Source organism: Mytilus galloprovincialis, chromosome 7, assembly GCF_965363235.1.
Source record: "Mytilus galloprovincialis chromosome 7, xbMytGall1.hap1.1, whole genome shotgun sequence".
Taxonomy (NCBI): Eukaryota; Metazoa; Mollusca; class Bivalvia; order Mytilida; family Mytilidae; genus Mytilus; species Mytilus galloprovincialis.
In genome coordinates this window covers 29,990,947-30,008,621 of record NC_134844.1, presented here as the reverse complement: position 1 = coordinate 30,008,621, position 17,675 = coordinate 29,990,947, and the positions used below count along the sequence as shown (strand labels likewise).

Here is a 17,675-nt window from a genome sequence, read left to right as displayed (position 1 = left end):
AGGTAAATTTTCGTATTTGTAATGATTAATCATAACACGAGTTTGCTTAAATTGAAACTTTTATTTCAGAAAAGCAATATTTTCTGAACAAACAATTTTAAAGATGAAGTGAGTAGGTTTCATCTAAAGGCCATGCAAAACAAAATAGTTTAAACACTGAAATTGATAGGAACAATTAAACGATCAATTTTAGTCATGAATATTCCCTTTTTTAAACCTAGGCTAAGCATAAATCAGACGTTTGAAACGTATATTGAATAAAACATTATTTTAAGTACTTAATAAATAATTATTCCAGGCAACTGTTCTTGATTGGTCATGTAACTGTATGTTTTTTTAAAGGTTCTGATTCCCCTCTTTGAATCTCCAGTCTCTTAGAATTGAATTCACTATCGTAATTTCGAAAACAGCCTGTCAATGCCCAGGTGAAAGCGACAAATAGACAACCAGTAGTACTCAAAACACAATATAGAAAACAAAAGACTGAGCAACATGAAACCAACCAAGAGTTGAGGGAAATCTCAGATGATTCATAAAGTTGAGTGTAGAAGATTTACAAATCAGCTCATACGACATGTTCGTTAAAAACAAGTTTGATATATATCATGATGCATAAAAAGCTCTACCATTTGTAAAAGGTGTATTAGATTATGACACAACATATCTACAAAGCAGAGTAGCAGAGATTCTAGTTTTTTATATGTATTTCAAAGTAAAAGGAAATCCTTTAACGCAGAGCAATCTAACGTTTTGCCCATTTCAAATTCAAGACGCTATATTGTATTTATTTTCCAGATGTCAGCATAGTCATATTTCTTTTGCGTTTATTTTGTTTGGCATATATTATAAGCCAATGGGTTTTTCTGTCAAATTGTGTCAAATATTGTCATGTCAGTGCCTTTTATAGCTTAATAACTGGAATGGCTTCTGCTCATTGTTAAAAGCTGTACGGTTACCTCTTATTGTTTAATTATCGCCAGTTGTGTTTTGTTTGAATTTTTATTGTGTTATTGCATAAATACATGTTAGAACTTTTTGGTGTTGAAGCATTGGATGAAATCAATTTTTCAATCGAACGATTCTCAGCTAGTAATATTTCATGCTATATGTTTTTATATCTAAGTTTTTCTGTAAATAAAACAGGTGCACAACGGTAATTGTTCGGATTTTTCTCCAGTAATGCGATTTGTAATTTCTCAGATGACCTTCGTTTCACTGAAAGTGACATCTTCGTTCCATTAGACGTGGTTTATCATACAAAATGCATTGTTGTTATGATCATGGAGTAGCTACTGTTTCAAGTAAAAATTATGATACGGACCATTTACGACTATGATTTGTAAACAAAAGTTTAAGGGCAACAGTCCTTTTGCGCCATTTACTGTTTTTCAGGGGTATCATTTGCGCCAAATTTTGTTTTCCAAATTTATCAATTGCGCCAATATTCGGAATTCATTTGCGCCAATTTACCTTTACACATATCTATCATATATATTAATGAATAATATTTATTTTTATTTTTGGCTTAAAAAGTATCATATTTTCTGAGATATTTCACCATGAAGAGGAGCATCTGGAGAGAAATAACTTCTAATTGGCGCAATAGTATGTTTTAATTTTGGCGCAAATGATACCATGTAATTTTAAAACAGATGGCGCAAACGAAGCATTGGAAAAAAAAGTTGTGGCGCAAAAAGACGCATTTTTGGCGCAAACGGATCTCTCCCAGTTCAAGTACCTTACCGGATTTTAAAAAGTATATTGGAATAGCGAAGATATTTTAATGCACACGTAGCATGTTGTGACAATCAAGTGATTGCCAGAATCAAATAGATTACATCTTTGTTTTTACTTTTAAATACCGCGTAATAAAGAAAGACTGCAAATGCAAATGACTAAAGTCTTTGATTTCATCTGACCTGTGATCGAATTTACGAGTTCCCAGTTCCCCTATATTGGCGATCACGCTTCCACGAGACCACCTTGTCGGTTAGATTTAAAACATACTGTTTTTTTAAGTGGCGTGTAAAGAAACAGACACAATATTTGTAAATCAGCATTTTATTTTCCTTGAAAATACTTTTTAAATCTGCTATATATATATATTTATATGATATAATAAATCTCCATCGTAGTAGTGTATCACAAAATAATATCTGACTTTCAATGTTCTATACCAATCACAAAACACCGAAAAATAAACGGACCAATGAATTTTTTTGAATGAAATAACTAATCTTAAATTCTATACTTTGCTTGTCTTGTCTTCTAATATATTATATATATAAAGATATATTGGAATTTCTATCAAACATAGGTTTTAGAAACTCAAAAAGTTCAGTTCCTCTCTATTTGTCAATGATGTATATAAATTATTTAAAGATGAAAGCAAGTTTGTTATACTTTCTCTCTCATTCAGGCAGCCGACAGTATAACCTTCAATGAATCCAAAATAAATTGAACTTAAGTTTACAAAACAAAAACACAAATGATTAAAATGGAAAAAAAAGAGAAAAAACAAAGTTTCTCCTTAAATAATAATTACATTCCTCGTGTGCATAATCAATACATCATCAGAACCAAACACATTTCGTCTGTCATTCTAAATGTTTCGTGACTTAATATTCCTGAAATGAAGCAGCTTTTAAACAACGTATTATGTCCGCCATTACCGGACGCACTTAGTCCTACACAACATATTAACAAACATTTAATTAGATTGCCGGGACTGAGGTGATAGTTTAGCATCCTTTCAATTAAATGTCAGCAGGCTCGAAAATCAAATTACATTTCACTAAAATACATAAAAAGATTCTTTAAGACAAATTACAATATAGCGAAGTATATACTTTGTCACGAAATTTGTTTATTGCTAATTGGTATAATGGAATCTGTACATGTCGAGTTCTCTCCCTTCTCAAACAGCTTGGGCTGTGTAGGATGCTTCCTGGTCACTCTCAACTGCAAATAGACAATATATTGCCGATCAGACATGTTAGTTGACCTGCTTCTCAATAAAACAACATATCGGAAATACATGTCAAGTAAGAGATATTGCTTATTTCAATAAAGCTTTCACTACTGACGATATATGGCAACGCTTCACTTGTGCATTTTGTGATAGTGAACATTATGTGTTAATTAGAGGTCTGTGAGCAATGAATATAAATGGTAAAATCAACTCTATTGTCAAATAATCAAATGCTTATATCATATCATATAGAAATTTATTCATAAGTTAAATCTCATTCAGTAATACTAAGAAAGTATCATCTCATTTCCCATTACATATGTTTAAATAGTGCTGATATTTTAAACATCTACTAGAATCATATATAATACTGTTGCAGGCAAATATCGAAAATCAAAACGGAGGAGGAATGTTCACATTTCACCATGTGAATGGAATAGAAAACATGAAACATTCGCCCTTTTGTTCTCTCTTTATTATGCCTTCCAATAGACCTCAGTTTACCTTAGAATGAAAATAACAGTATGAAGTGCATGCATTTCATAATGTCAAACACATTGTCAAAATTTCTGATTAAGTTATTAGTTTAAAATTTAAAAAAATATAAATTTGAATTAGAAATTAACTGTAGGTCGGTCACTGTGAATTGTGTTTTTGGAATAACCACAAAAGCAACAGTTGTCAATCAATAACACTTATGCAATGTGGCTGTTCCGGATTAATCATTTTAAATAAGTGTTCAATTCACAATGCCAGGCTAAACACATGGCCTTAAATGTTGAAATACATCAAAGAGAGCAGCAAGTTAAATTATTTGATTTGTCAGGATGTTTTATATAATCAGAAACACTATTGAATTAATAATCCCTCCTTAACAAGCGAATTGTTTCTCTTCAAAAGAAATATTAAAGGAATAAAGTTATAAAAAAATAAAAGTTTTAAGATTTTTAGACTGATTTGATTGCACATTTTAAGCCTGTGCACGTTGATTTTATTGACAAACTCAAATAATGTTTTTGATGATACATATGCATAAGTGATTAAACCTATTATACCAGATTTAAAATCTATTCTTCCTGTTTTCAAGTTATAGTGAAACAAAAGTTTATTTATTTTTTTCTGATTGAGTTATAAACCTCCAAAGTTGTTAATTTAGATATTAACCTTAACAGTTCTTTGAAAGTGTTGATACATAGCCCATCAAACAAACAATTGTCTAATGTGAGTTTATATAAAAACGAAAAGTAGCCATTTAGGTTCGTTATTGAAGTCTACTTGACTGATTGACGAAACTAATTTGATAAGAATGTTTCATTCAGAAATCTTGTCATCTTAACAGTTTCTGGTTCTGCTCAAATTGATGTGTCAAGTAAACATATATTGGTAAATGGCTCGCAGAGGTCATTGGATAAAGATAACTAGAACAGTTGATATGATGTGTTTATATTGAATTCTTTTAGAGACTAACGCATCATATAGCACCAAAAGACATTTTCGGTCATTTTGTAAAACACTGAAAAGAGTTAACAAAAAATGAGGTACTGGAATCATTACTTCGGTTTCATTTTTAAATCTTCCTAAACACATAATTGATTGCAAATAAATTACCGCAATAAACTCTATACATCCTGGTATCTATTATTTTCAGTCGTTCTGTGCAGTAGTAGCAACGCAATTAAAAGTCCAGAAAAATTTGAGTAACAGCCTTTTGAATAAGATATGTTGTTTGCATGTGCATTAAGAGCTCTAAAGGCCCGTAAATCAAATTAGTTTGCGTGGGAAAAGCTATTGCTGATATGAAAATATAAATGACAAGATATCAAATAAGGCTATGTTTGCAAGTTAAGTGTAAAAGTTATCAAAGGTACCAGGCTTATAATTTTAATACGCCAGACGCGTGTTTCATTTCCATAAGACTCATCAGTGACGCCAAACAAGAACAAGTTGAAGAGCATTAAAAAAAGAATTGTATCGGATATCTGAAACACTAGTATGATATGAAGATATGAAGGATATTATTTGATAAAGGTTTGCTTTTTTTAAATTTTAAATAAGGTAATTATCAAAAGTACCAGGATTATAATTTAGTACGCCAGACGCGCGTTTCGTCTACATAAGACCCATCAGTGACGCTCATGTCAAAAAGGTTGTAAAGCCAAACAAGTACAAAGTTGAAGAGCATTGAGGATCCAAAATTACAAAACGTTGTGCCAAATACGGCTAAGGTAATCTATTCCTGGGACAAGAAAGTGGCCTTAGCATATGTGCCCTTACTCTGCTAAAAAAGGTTTAGGCAAATGTACGTTTGTACGTAACTCAAAAACTTAGCAATGAAAAAGATTTAAATGAATTAAAAGATGACAGTAAACCTGAATGAAAAAGCATTTATGCAAAGCATGCACTTTGTTTACAGGCTCTTAAAATCTCAAGTACCAAGTCAAAGGAAGAAAATATTAGTCTTATTCATTCAGTGAGATTGAAAATTCATTTCAGCTTCCGTTTCTAGTCTTGTTCCTATTTGTTTAAATTAATTAAAATAGTTTGCACAGTGCGTGTGATAATTTAAATCCATTATTGATACTCCTTCTTTCGAGTGTTTTCAAGCTGCGCAAATGAGTTAAGTAGCAAGCCCCATACGTGCATACAAATACAACTTCCGTTAGATTGTTGTTTGATCTGACTTAAAGAAACAAAATTTTGAAATGTTAAAAATAAAGCGGGAATAAGCAAATTTGTCTTTTCACAAAGGCAGTTAATATTAAAATATAAAAAGAGTAACATAACGTCCATTCTTTTTGTTTTCTTCAATGTATGAGTTCAGTAACAATAATAATCAGTTTGCAATTTTGAAAATGACAATTACAACAAGGACAAGACAACTAGTTGTACTACTTCTGTTGAAAATGATATATGGCGAGCAAATAAATGCTTCTTTAAACCATAAGAGTAAATATTTACAAACTTTCTTAAGAATGTGTTCATTGTTTGTATATGGTTCATGTTGTTATCCATTCGTTTGATGTGTTTGAGCTTTTGATTTAGTCTTTGATTAGGGATTTTCCGTTTTGAATTTTCCTCTGAGTTCAGTATTTTTGTGATTTTACTTTTGATGTAAAAAACTCGAAATGCAAAAGATTTCATCTACTTGTTAAACAGAGTCTATGCTTTGAAAAAAAAAAACAATAGGTGTTACAACAATAAGCAAGTGCTTTATTTGTTTTGTTTTGTTGTAGAAAAACCCTTTCTTCATTTCGTATGAATCAAATTAAACTAGCCCTCTTCAGTTTTGCTTGATACTAGAAGTCTAGAACTAGTAGCTGAAGTGATTGAAAGATATTGATACATTTGAATAAGCAAAAAACCTTAACCATCTGCTATATTCGTGTCCAATTAAATAGCAAAAAAAACAAATTCAAATAGTCAGTCAGAGAGTAAAACAAAACTAAAAGAAACAATCCTTCATTTGACAAACAATTTACATTTCCCACCAGAATATTTGTTTACGTTGGTTTTATTCTTCAGTATCATCGTTCAATGAAACAAATGTGATATTTTGTTGTTCTTAAAGGTTATTACATTGTGTTCAACTGTTCAAGGTTTTTGGTATTTCCTGATATTCTTTTAAAAGAGGGACGAAAAATACCAGAGGGACAGTCAAACTCATAAATCGAAAACAAACTGACAACGCCATGGCTGAAAATGAAAAGGACAAACAGTTTAACAATAGTATACATGACACGACAAAGAAAACTAAAGAATAAAGAACAGGAACCCCACCATGTATGCCATGTATTGCACGATTCGTTGTTAATGAATGGATGTAGATCAAGTCAGCGTTACATGCTTAATAAAAAAATATCGTAGTAATTTATATAGTCCTTGAATCGTTCATTAAACGGTGAAAATAAATGCATTTTATTTCAATAGCAAATTTGTCCACATTCAAATGCATTGATAGTCCAAGAAAGGGGGTTCCAACCCACGGACCCCCTCCCCCACCTCACCTGGATCGGAGCCTGAGTTAGATACATTAGCTGTCTATAAGCGTTAGCTCTCTCCTAGACCAACGGCGGAATATTATTATTTGTTTTGATGTGCACAATCCTGGACGTGTTTTGATTATGGCATCGATATCTTTTGTAAGATCTATACTCCCAGGGAATAGGCAACATTACAAAATATTGTCTAGTAAAATTGAACGCCGTCTATGTGGAAGACTACGTACCTTCTGCAAAAAAATCCACATGACAAATTGTATAAAGTTCAATGTGGATAATTTCACTATGTTTTGTTTCGTAAGTAGCAAAATGAAGAATTTCTTTCAAGGCTGTGAAAATTACTTACACCGTAGGAAAACTGAGCGACAGACATGATTTTATGATTATAATCAACGGAACTCCCCAACAATAAACCACCAGCGTTTCCTGTAGGTTAAAACAGTGACACACAGTTAATTTAAATACAATAATTACTAGACATTTGAAGGAAATTATGGCCACATACTATTCCTTTCAGCAAAAAAAGACAGACAGAAGATTGGAATAAACTATTCTATTAATGTTTGATGAAATTGATAAAATCGAATATTGGAACAAATAAAGGCAACAGTAGTATACCGCTGTTCAAAACTCATAAATCCATGGACAAAAAACAAAATCGGGGTAACAAACTAAAACTGAGAGAAACGCATTAGATATAAGAGGAGCACAACGACACAACATTAAAATGTAACAGACACAGAAACGTACTAGGCATTAGACAAAATCCTATGAGAATAACAATTATATAACTTGGAAACAAAGCCATATAAACTTCAAAAAAAGATTTAGTATGATTGCCAATGAGACATCCCTCCAAAAGAGACCTAATGACACAGAAATTAACAACTATAGGTCACCGTACGGCATTCAGAAATGAAAAAGGCCCATACCGCATTTTCAGCTTTAAAAGGCCCCAAGATGACAAATGTGAAACAATTCAAACGAGAAAACTAACGGCCTAATATATGTCTAAAAAATGAACGAAAAACAATGATGTATCACATAAACAAACGACAACCACTTAATTAAAGGGCACATGTGAAACATGTAATACGATAATCACGACTCCTGATTTTACCAGTATTTTAACAGCTAAAACGTAATATACTAAATCTTTCGAGCCCCTGGACTGTTCCACGGACAATGTCGTGTACGGAATCGAATATACTTTGTGTGGACAACTTTATGTTGGGGAAACTTGACAAACTTTGAGAAAAAGAATGAATCAACACCGGTCTGATTACAAAGATCCACAATTCAGGGTTCTTTATAACCATTTAAATCTAGAGGACAAAGCTCGTCTTGAATAAGAATATCAAATAATACACGATATGGTGTCTAGTTTTGAAGTATAATAAACAATGACAAAATGATATATGTTATCGAACAAGTAGAATGATACCAAATATTACATATAGTAATTAAAATCAAAATGTTGATTTTTCCTTTTTTCCTTAGAACGTCTCCGATTCCATATGCCGGTTTGAGTGTTAACACCCTAAAGTTATGACTGATTGCTCGATTGTTAAATGTTCATGGTTGCAGTAAAAGGCTTATTTTTCTAACACTTTTCTCGTTTTTGCGTGTAATTACGCTTGACGCAAAGCCGATAAAAATCAAGACACACTCAAACAAAAAACGTCAAAGCATAAAAAAGGGGGTGTTAAAACGAGTAAAATCACTGACACTGTTAATAGTAGAGATGAGCATTTGGTAGCAGAACAATGGCAATAGCTTATTAATGTTTTACGATACAATATTTTCAGATTGCTATGATTACGTTGGATATTTTACGTAACTCAATATTGCTTAAAACCTTTCACATATTCATTTTACGAAATTATCTCAGAAGGAAAATTGAAAATTCCCCAAAAAAGAAAAGAGGAAATACATGAAAATGAAGCTTTTTAATCAACCAACATAATGATTGTTTTTTGAATAATTATTTACACTAGAGCATTAACATACAGCAATTATAAAGCATTTATGACACTCACATTTTAAATTGTATATGGAATTGTTCTAAAACGTGACAAACAAGAGTACCCAGAACAATCATCCTTATATTTCTGTCAAATACAGATAAGGTGGCATCTTGAAGAGTGTGATGAGAGCGTGTATCGGACATTTTAACAAGCTACTTAAAAATTAATCAATAATTTACATATCAAAAACTGTGAAGAAGAAAATTGGGTATTAATTATTAAGATTTGCCAATCTTCTTCAATACCGTTATAATTAATGGTTAAAGAGCCTAAACCAATAAATGACCGTTAAATCAATTTCCTCGGTACTGACAGACCTAAATTATCTACATCTACAAATGTAATTGTTGTATTATTCTCTTTCATGAAACATTCTACATTAAATTATGCATTGAAATTATCAATATACGATAAAATATCTTAGCTAATGACGTTTAAATGTTCAATGTGTGTTATATTAAGGATTCCATTCTAGAAACTCGTGGTAGATCTAATTTGAAGCTCTACAAATTTGACCGAACGACTCTTTTACTACTCTAGGTTATGGTTAGTGTGTGGGTGCCTTTTAGAATAAACTTTGGAACTTTTCATTAAAATAAGAAATTATGGACAAGATGCAAATTAATCAAATTATTATGTTTTAACATGTAAACTGTGTGAACTTTGTGCCAATAAATAAAGTGAACATAATCTGTAATTGTAGTTATTATAGGCAATGAATATATACAATTTTACCGTTGCCCATTTAAATAAATTACGTAAATACAATGCAAGAAAATTCGGCTCTAGCAGAAAATCGAGGCATTATTACGATAAAAATTCTTCTTTTAAAGAAGGAAAATTTACCATTTACAATATGCGTATAAATGTTTTATCGAACTGTTTTACTGAATCTTTCAATTTTCATTTATTTTAATTTTAATAGCTTGCTATAGGTGATGATATATGTGTTAAAAAAATGTTAAGCAATGCATTTTTACACGTTTAACCTTCGTTCTATGATTGATAGATCCAAGAAGAAAGGATAATTGATCAAATAGTGAAAATGCGTTAAATGCACCCATGAGTATATATATATTTTTATTATTCTAAATAGTCTTATGTGTTCTAATGTTGTGTTGTCCAAGGTTATGGAAAAGGTTCAGAACTTACAACATCTTTAACCCTGTAATATTCTTCGTCTTTCTGTCCCAAGTCAGGAGCCCGTAATCCAGTGGTTGTCTTTGATTGGTCTAATATATAATTTTAATTATTTTTCATTTATTGTTTTAAACATAAATCATGCCATTGATTTTACCTTTTTTTTGTAATTTTAAACATTTTATTATGACATAGTCTTATATAACTTATTTTGCTCGTGGAATTTTCTCATTGTTCAAGCCTGTGCATTGTTCATTGCTCGCATTCTTCTCGTCGTTTGGTCTCTGGTAGTTATGTTTATCATTGGTAATCATACGTGTACCACATCTACTTAAGGTTTATGACCCCTTTTGTAGCCATTTTTGTACGAATTTTTCAAACTTCAATTGTATCAGAACTACAGATGTAATACATAATAGCCATTTTGTACATATACCAAGGGGAAACTTGATGCAAAGCATTATCATTTATTGTTTTATTGCATTTAATAGAAAAAGAGTACTTTGTGGCAAATAAACCAAGATTTTTATAGAAAATTCACAGAAAATTTAATACAGAGATTTTTGTTATAAAATTTGAAACATAGATTACTCACTTGGTTTTCTATGATGTGCTAGTGTTTATTTTTTACAAAAAAGTTCTAAGCAACCTGTAAATTCCAAAATACCTCGTGCTGAGTCACCAAAGTCGAGCGCACCCTAAAAGGTGTACTTGATTTGGTCGATATTTTAATTTGTTTAAACCAATAGCTACATTAATAAACTCGTTTTAAGGAAATCAATGCTAGCACTGCATGCAATAATCTTATATCTATCTGCCATGAAATTGCCAAATATGAGGGTACAAGGATAAATGCTGTGGATTTTCTATAAAATTTCCATATGTTTAGCATTGAAAATCAACACAAGGGTACATAATCCTATATATTTTACAGTTATTCATCTTTAATAACTGCAAACTCACTGATATATAAACATACATTGTTTCAGAAAGAAGAAGAAGGTTTGGATCCATTAAAACGTTTAATGTTTGCACCTGTCCTAAGTCAGGAATCTGATGTACAGTAGTTGTCGTTTGTTTATGTAATTTATACGTGTTTCTCGTTTCTCTTTGGATGGAGAGTTGTCTCATTGGCACTCACACCACATCTTCCTATATCTATTTGTACCTTGACACGTGTGTTAATCAAGAAAAGTGACTGGTATTCAATAATTATTTGTAACTATTTGTAACCTTATCAAAATAGCATTCATATTTATTTATAACTTAATTGAACGAGTTGTTAAAATCTTTAACGAGCAAAAATATGCGTTTCAAAGTTGATTAATTTTCCGCTTTATTAAAATAAATTTTAAAATATGTTGCGATACATATTGACATCAATGCGGAATAAAGAAACGTCTAAAGCCACTTATTTGACGTTTTTAATCATTATTTCCCCCTCAAACGTTGCTTCAAGGAAACTGACTGATCCGACGGGGACGAAAGACGTTGATATATTGTTAATTATCTTATTCATTTCCTAGTTAACAGGATGCTCCAAATATTTATAATGACATTAAATTATTGTAATTTTCTTTAACACATGTTCTTTTCTCACATTAATTTGACCATGGTATGCATATTATTAAAGTCTGTAGTAACGCAAGAAAAATGACAATATTGTTAATCACGAGTTATGGTTTATGAAAAGGCCAAATTTATTAAGGTGTGTACGCTTCAAGGTTTAATTCTTCTTTTAGAATCGTATTGTTAACCGAATAATTATTTCACTAAACTGCCCATTAGTCTCCGAAGGAAGGGACTATAGTTTGAAATACAAGGATGTTGTTAGTATAGGTCGTTGACAAACAGGAACTATCAGCTGTTATTCCGCCTTATATTTGATGAAATTGATAGTTGTAAATTTCCTTAAAAAAACTCAATGAATAACATTTTTTTTTCATTTTTTATTTTAAAATCCATTGTATGGGGATCCGTAAACATCACTGTTAGCGACACATACTATGATACATTAAAATAGCTATAAAAACAAATCCTTAGCAAGCTGAACAGTGCGTTATTTTACTTGCTCACCATTCGTTTGTTGTAAATTTGCTCGCTCTTATGTAATTAAAGAAAATTGTCCAAAGATAAGATACCAGGCTTTCAATAGAAACAAAAAATGAATTACGAAATTCGAGAGTATCAATGGCCAAACATACCGAGTGGTTTGTTTTAGTAAGTACGGGGATCGTCATAGTTCTATCTAGTATCATACAAACTGTGAATAATATTCTTTTAACAATACTCATAATTGTAATGCTTAATTTATCGGAGCACATGTCATCACTCTCTCGGTTTTGGTGGGTCTAGTGTTGCTACATCCTCAGTTTTAAATGCTGAGTTTTGTAAACTATTGTTTGCTTTATTGTCGTTCCATTTTTGCCATGGAATTGGCAGTTCATTTTCGAATGAGTTTGCTTACGTAAACATATTGATAAAATAACGATTCAGTAAATCGTGTATTCTATTTGTATCGAAATTGCGTGATGCAGCGTTAACCGACAGCTTTTGGTACCCAGGTCAGCTTCTTTTGATAGTGTGCTTTGACCCGACTTTTCAAATTGTGTGATGTCTTCGACTTTCTATGTCAGTAAGGATTTAATAGTGTTGCTGGACAGTGCGGGTTTCTTATATTGTATTTACCGTAGCGTCACATCTCGTAGATATGTACACAAGGCAGGTGCGCGCGTAATACTCATCTAGCCCCACCAACTGTTGTTTCTGTACCAAATCAAGTTACCTGGACCCATGGGTTATGTCTTTTTTAGTAATAAAATTTTCTTTGAGGAAAAGGTGTTTAACTCTTTATTTTTCTAAATTCATTCAATCCTGGAAAATATTATCATTCAAAATATTGAATTCATACTGAATTATTATACTACCCACAAAGTCGAAATGAAATAAATGCCTAAAAAGTCAATATCGAAATATGCTTTAATCGTGGATTTATGTTTAGATGAAAGCCATAATTTATTTTATTTTTACTTTGGGCAGTTATTATATTGCTGTATCATTTAAGTTTTATGGTGATTATGCTTGTTAGTATTATCAAATTTCACATTTTATTGTCCCTTTTAGTCGTTGCAAGACAATTGGTGGTAAATACCAAGAGACCAAAAACTAATTTGTGCATAGCAGTAATACAACTTTATGTCAAGTTCAGTTTCACGTTTTGAAAGAAAAAAATATTGACGACGTACACAGAATGTTTTTCTTGTCAACGATGAGCACGTTTTTCTACTATTTTTTTTAACCTACTCATGACTCCAGACATTCTAAAATATATAATTTCAATTGATTTATGGCTCAACGTAATAAAAGACATTATAGATATAAGCCAAAAGACGTCTTAACATTTCGTAAAATAGATTTTACATACAAAAATAAATATTATAACGATTTTTATGCACACTTGGGGCGTTTCTGTGTAACTTCTTTCAGGTCAACTCGAGCCCATAGGAGCAGGGTGTACGGTCGATGCAAAAGAAAAATTATTAACTAGAAAATAGTCTAGGAAGGTAGATGCACATAAGAGACATAACATTAAAGATCTTTCCCTTAAAACATTATGAAATAAAAACCATTTTAAAAGAATCAGAATCTATAATTAATGTTTCTCTTTTTTACAGTTGCTATGAGGTATTCATTAATGAAAACTAACATAGAGCATAAAACTTTCGAGCACGATCAAAACGATTCTAATCATTAACTTATCAATAAGCGGTCCTTTTTGATATCAATAGATCCATCACAGTCTCTGTTAAAGAGATTTTAGCAATATATGAATAACATGCCTCAAAAGAAATATATAAGACTGCCTTCAAGAAATCAAAGTTCATTTGTTTCAAATGTCAGACCACCAATGTACTCCTTCAAATTTAGAACGTATGCAAAAGTAACCCCACTCTGACACAAACAAGTGACGTTGTTGTCATTGTTTACTTCAACATCAAGAAATGACAGAATTGAAACTTTTGATGAAAGACACATACGGTGACCTATAGTTGTTTATTTCTGTGTCATTTTGGTCTCTTGTGGAGAGTTGTCTCATTGGCAATCATACCAAATCTTCTTTTTTATATATACAATGTATATTAAGACCATTTTGAGCCAGCATCTACTTGTCTAAAAGATTGCATTAAAAATGGAGAAATAATGGGCTCTACAGTATACTTTTTTTTAAGATTTCTAGAAAACCAGGGTTTTTTTCTGGTGGTGCTTAACTTCCGAAAGGCTATTGTAGAAGGTACTACATGCGCAATTCAAGATATACCTGGTTTCTATGAAGTTAAACTTAAGGTACATGTAAAATGTTAAGAAAGCCGCGTGAAAATTGCAAAATTTGGTTGAACAGATAGGGATTTCCTCAAGTTATACTCCCAAAAATTTTGTTTGTTTTAAAAATCAGTAGACTACATAATATTTGGTTGAAGTGTTTTTAGGATAAGTAAAATCGATGTATCATATTCTTTTCAAAAGAAAATACTGTTTACCAGACTGTTTGATTAATTAATAACATGCAAAGAAAAAAAAAGATTGTCGAGACATCTCCAGACTATATTACTTAGCATGAGTTTGTTTGATGGCTTGATGTAAATGTCACAGCAAAACATTGAATTTTTCGCACATAACCATCAGTGGTGGTCGGAATGATAAATTAGACACATATTTGGCGTAAATAGAAAATTAAATTAGCAAACCTGTATGTGTAGACGTATAAACAGATTGAAAAAGATGCATTCTATTTTATACTTTTGTGGACATTTTAGAACCCCATTGAAAAGGAATGACAGTGTCGCTATTCATTTTTTGTATTATCAATACACGAAGTATTTACTCTTCAAATTTCATTGGGAAAAACAACCACCATGAGTGTTAAAGGGGCACTAGCTGTCAAATTCATGTTCATCGATTTAATTCAAAATCTCATACTTTATTTATAACAATGTAAAACAGTTATCCAAACTTATTAAAAGTTTAAAATAAATAATAAACAGGGCATGAGCGTGAAAATACGTAGCTTCGTTTCGTGTGTATTTTAGTCCAGTCACCATCTAATTAATTGTCGATTATGCGATGACCATATAAGCGATGTAAACAAGAATAATAGATATAAATAGATTTAGCAAACGCGTGCTATTTGATTATTTTAGGTCTATTTAATTTCATTTTATAGATGAAAAACAAATGTTTATCATCGTTCTTACCTGAATAAGAATGAATTTTTGTGGATCGAATCAGTCAATCAAATTATTTACCTTTGTTTCACTTTCAATGTTGACATTCTTTTCCTTTAAATAACTTTACAATACAATTTACGTGTTACCCATCTCAAGCTAAGGGGTTAAATTGAAGTTCACATGAATACGGATTCAATGAGGTCGAATTATTCACTTGCAAGTGAATAATTCAAAATCAATGTTTTTTAGCTTATTTTGACAAAATTGGACCATACTGGCTGCTAAAAGCTAATTATTTTTTTCACTATTTTAATTTCATCATTGATTGAGCAAATTAAAAAAGATATAAGATTTTTTTATAAATCTCGTAGCTAGTGCCCCTTTAAGCGCTTGACATAAAAAAAATATTCTACATGTACGTATGCTTCATAAAAATTAAGAAATAACAAGACGAAATAGTTTTAGATTTACTTTTCCAAAATGTAGAATGCTTTTATGTAAAACACTAATTCTTTTTGTTTTACTAAAGGAATGACCTTTTTGGAAACGAGTAAGAAAAAGGCAATTTAACTAGCTCCAATATAGTTTTTATGTTTAACCTATAATATTTATTCAGGATATACTTTTTTTATTGTCATATTTTGTTCAGACTGTCGACTAAGGCATTTGACGTTTATCTTTAAAATAGATTTTATCAAAAAGGCAAATCATTATAGCTCTAGAATTTTTGTTGTTAAAAAATATATAAAAATGCAGCAATTGTCAGTTGCTTTGAAATAAATGATGTATGAGACGAAATAACAAAAAAAATGAAATAAAACGCTTTTGTATAATTAAATGTATCAAAGCAATAAACCACAATTTCAATACTAAAATCAATTAGTTACCACAAAAGGAAAATATTGTTGACATTTCAGACGAAGGATTCTATAGCACTCAGCTATTGTTAAGTTGTCGTTAAATGTAACAACGGGATGACTTTGTCGGTATTCACGATGTCTCTATTATTTCATTTTTATAACCATTCTTTCAGACATAACCATAGTATTATAAGAATGTCTTTGATCTTTAGCCACATTTTAAAATATTTAATTCCCAGTATAAAAGCTTGTCATTCTTGTTGGGGTGGCATGCCATTAAGGTGGTCATAATAAACTTATGAATAAGCAGTAAAAACGAATATAGAAAATGTAGAAAAGTAGACACATCTTTGTCATTAATGACTTTAAATTGATGATACAGCATCGATCATAGGAAAAGTACACAAATGGCGTTAAGATCTTACAAAACAGCTGTTGTTTACCCATTGTCGTCATTCTAACTTTTAAATCGTCATTAATTCAATGCATTATCTATAATACTAAAATTACGAGGTCCAATTTGTCAGCCGTCATCACGTAAAAACGACGAATCAAAGAATTCAACTTTATATACAACTAATATAGTACAAAGGTGTAGATTAAAAATTACACCACTCCAGGCCCTTTTGTTTTCCACGTAATTAATATTGCCAATAATTAGGAAGTTCCGGGTCGAGTCCGATACCGATACCAATAGTATAATCACTTGTTACCTATTACCTTATCTGTACGTTCCGCATCTGACAGGCGCACCACCAAACAGTGTATTCAGGATTGATATGCTATATACACGGGTCATAATCACAGGGTTGACACTACTAAATTGTCAAATTGTTACCTATTGTAGTATTTTAAGCCGTAAGTCTTTCTAAGATAACAATACGAATACTAAAAATCTGGACTAAAAATAAGTTTCAATTTGTTAGCGGGCATGACGTAAAACAGCAAATCAAAGAATTCAACTTTTTTTATAACTAATATAGGACAATGCTGTTGATTGAAAAATACTCCATTCCAGTACCTTTTGTTTTCCAAATAATTAATATTACCAATAATCGATAAGTTCCAGTTCGACGGGTTCAAACAGAAAGATTTGAAAGCAGAGCAAATTTTGTATCTTATAATCGGAATGACTTTATCAGATGACAGTACTAATACTAAAATAAGGCTTGCGCATAGTTATATACTTTAATTCAATCAAGGACCCGCGATATCACGGGTGTGTTCTAGTAATATCTAATAAATACTAAGATAGAATTTTCAATAGCTGTGATAAAACGCATATTACGTGACGAAAGTAATTCAAGGTATTTATGGGCAATACATACCTACATTAAAAGACCACGTGGCATGTCCTCTTCCGTTTGTAAATTTGTTTATATGCCAGTTTTGATATGTTTAATTAAGAGCACAACAGTTAATGTGGAAGTTTGTTAAACACATTGTGTGTTATT

The 17,675-nt window shown here is 31.2% G+C and overlaps 1 protein-coding gene across 2 annotated transcripts in view; it reads right to left on the bottom strand.

Annotated features, from left to right (window-relative positions):
* Positions 1 to 2,045: 2,045 nt before the first annotated feature.
* LOC143082733 (uncharacterized) overlaps positions 2,046 to 17,675 on the bottom strand; it is a 28,967-nt gene continuing 13,337 nt past the window's right edge. For both annotated transcript variants that reach the window (XM_076258566.1, XM_076258567.1), the window contains exon 3: positions 2,046 to 2,961. In XM_076258566.1, coding sequence (XP_076114681.1) covers positions 2,918 to 2,961 — 44 coding nt within the window. In that variant the 3' untranslated portion in view covers positions 2,046 to 2,917. The remainder of the gene's footprint in view (positions 2,962 to 17,675) is intronic.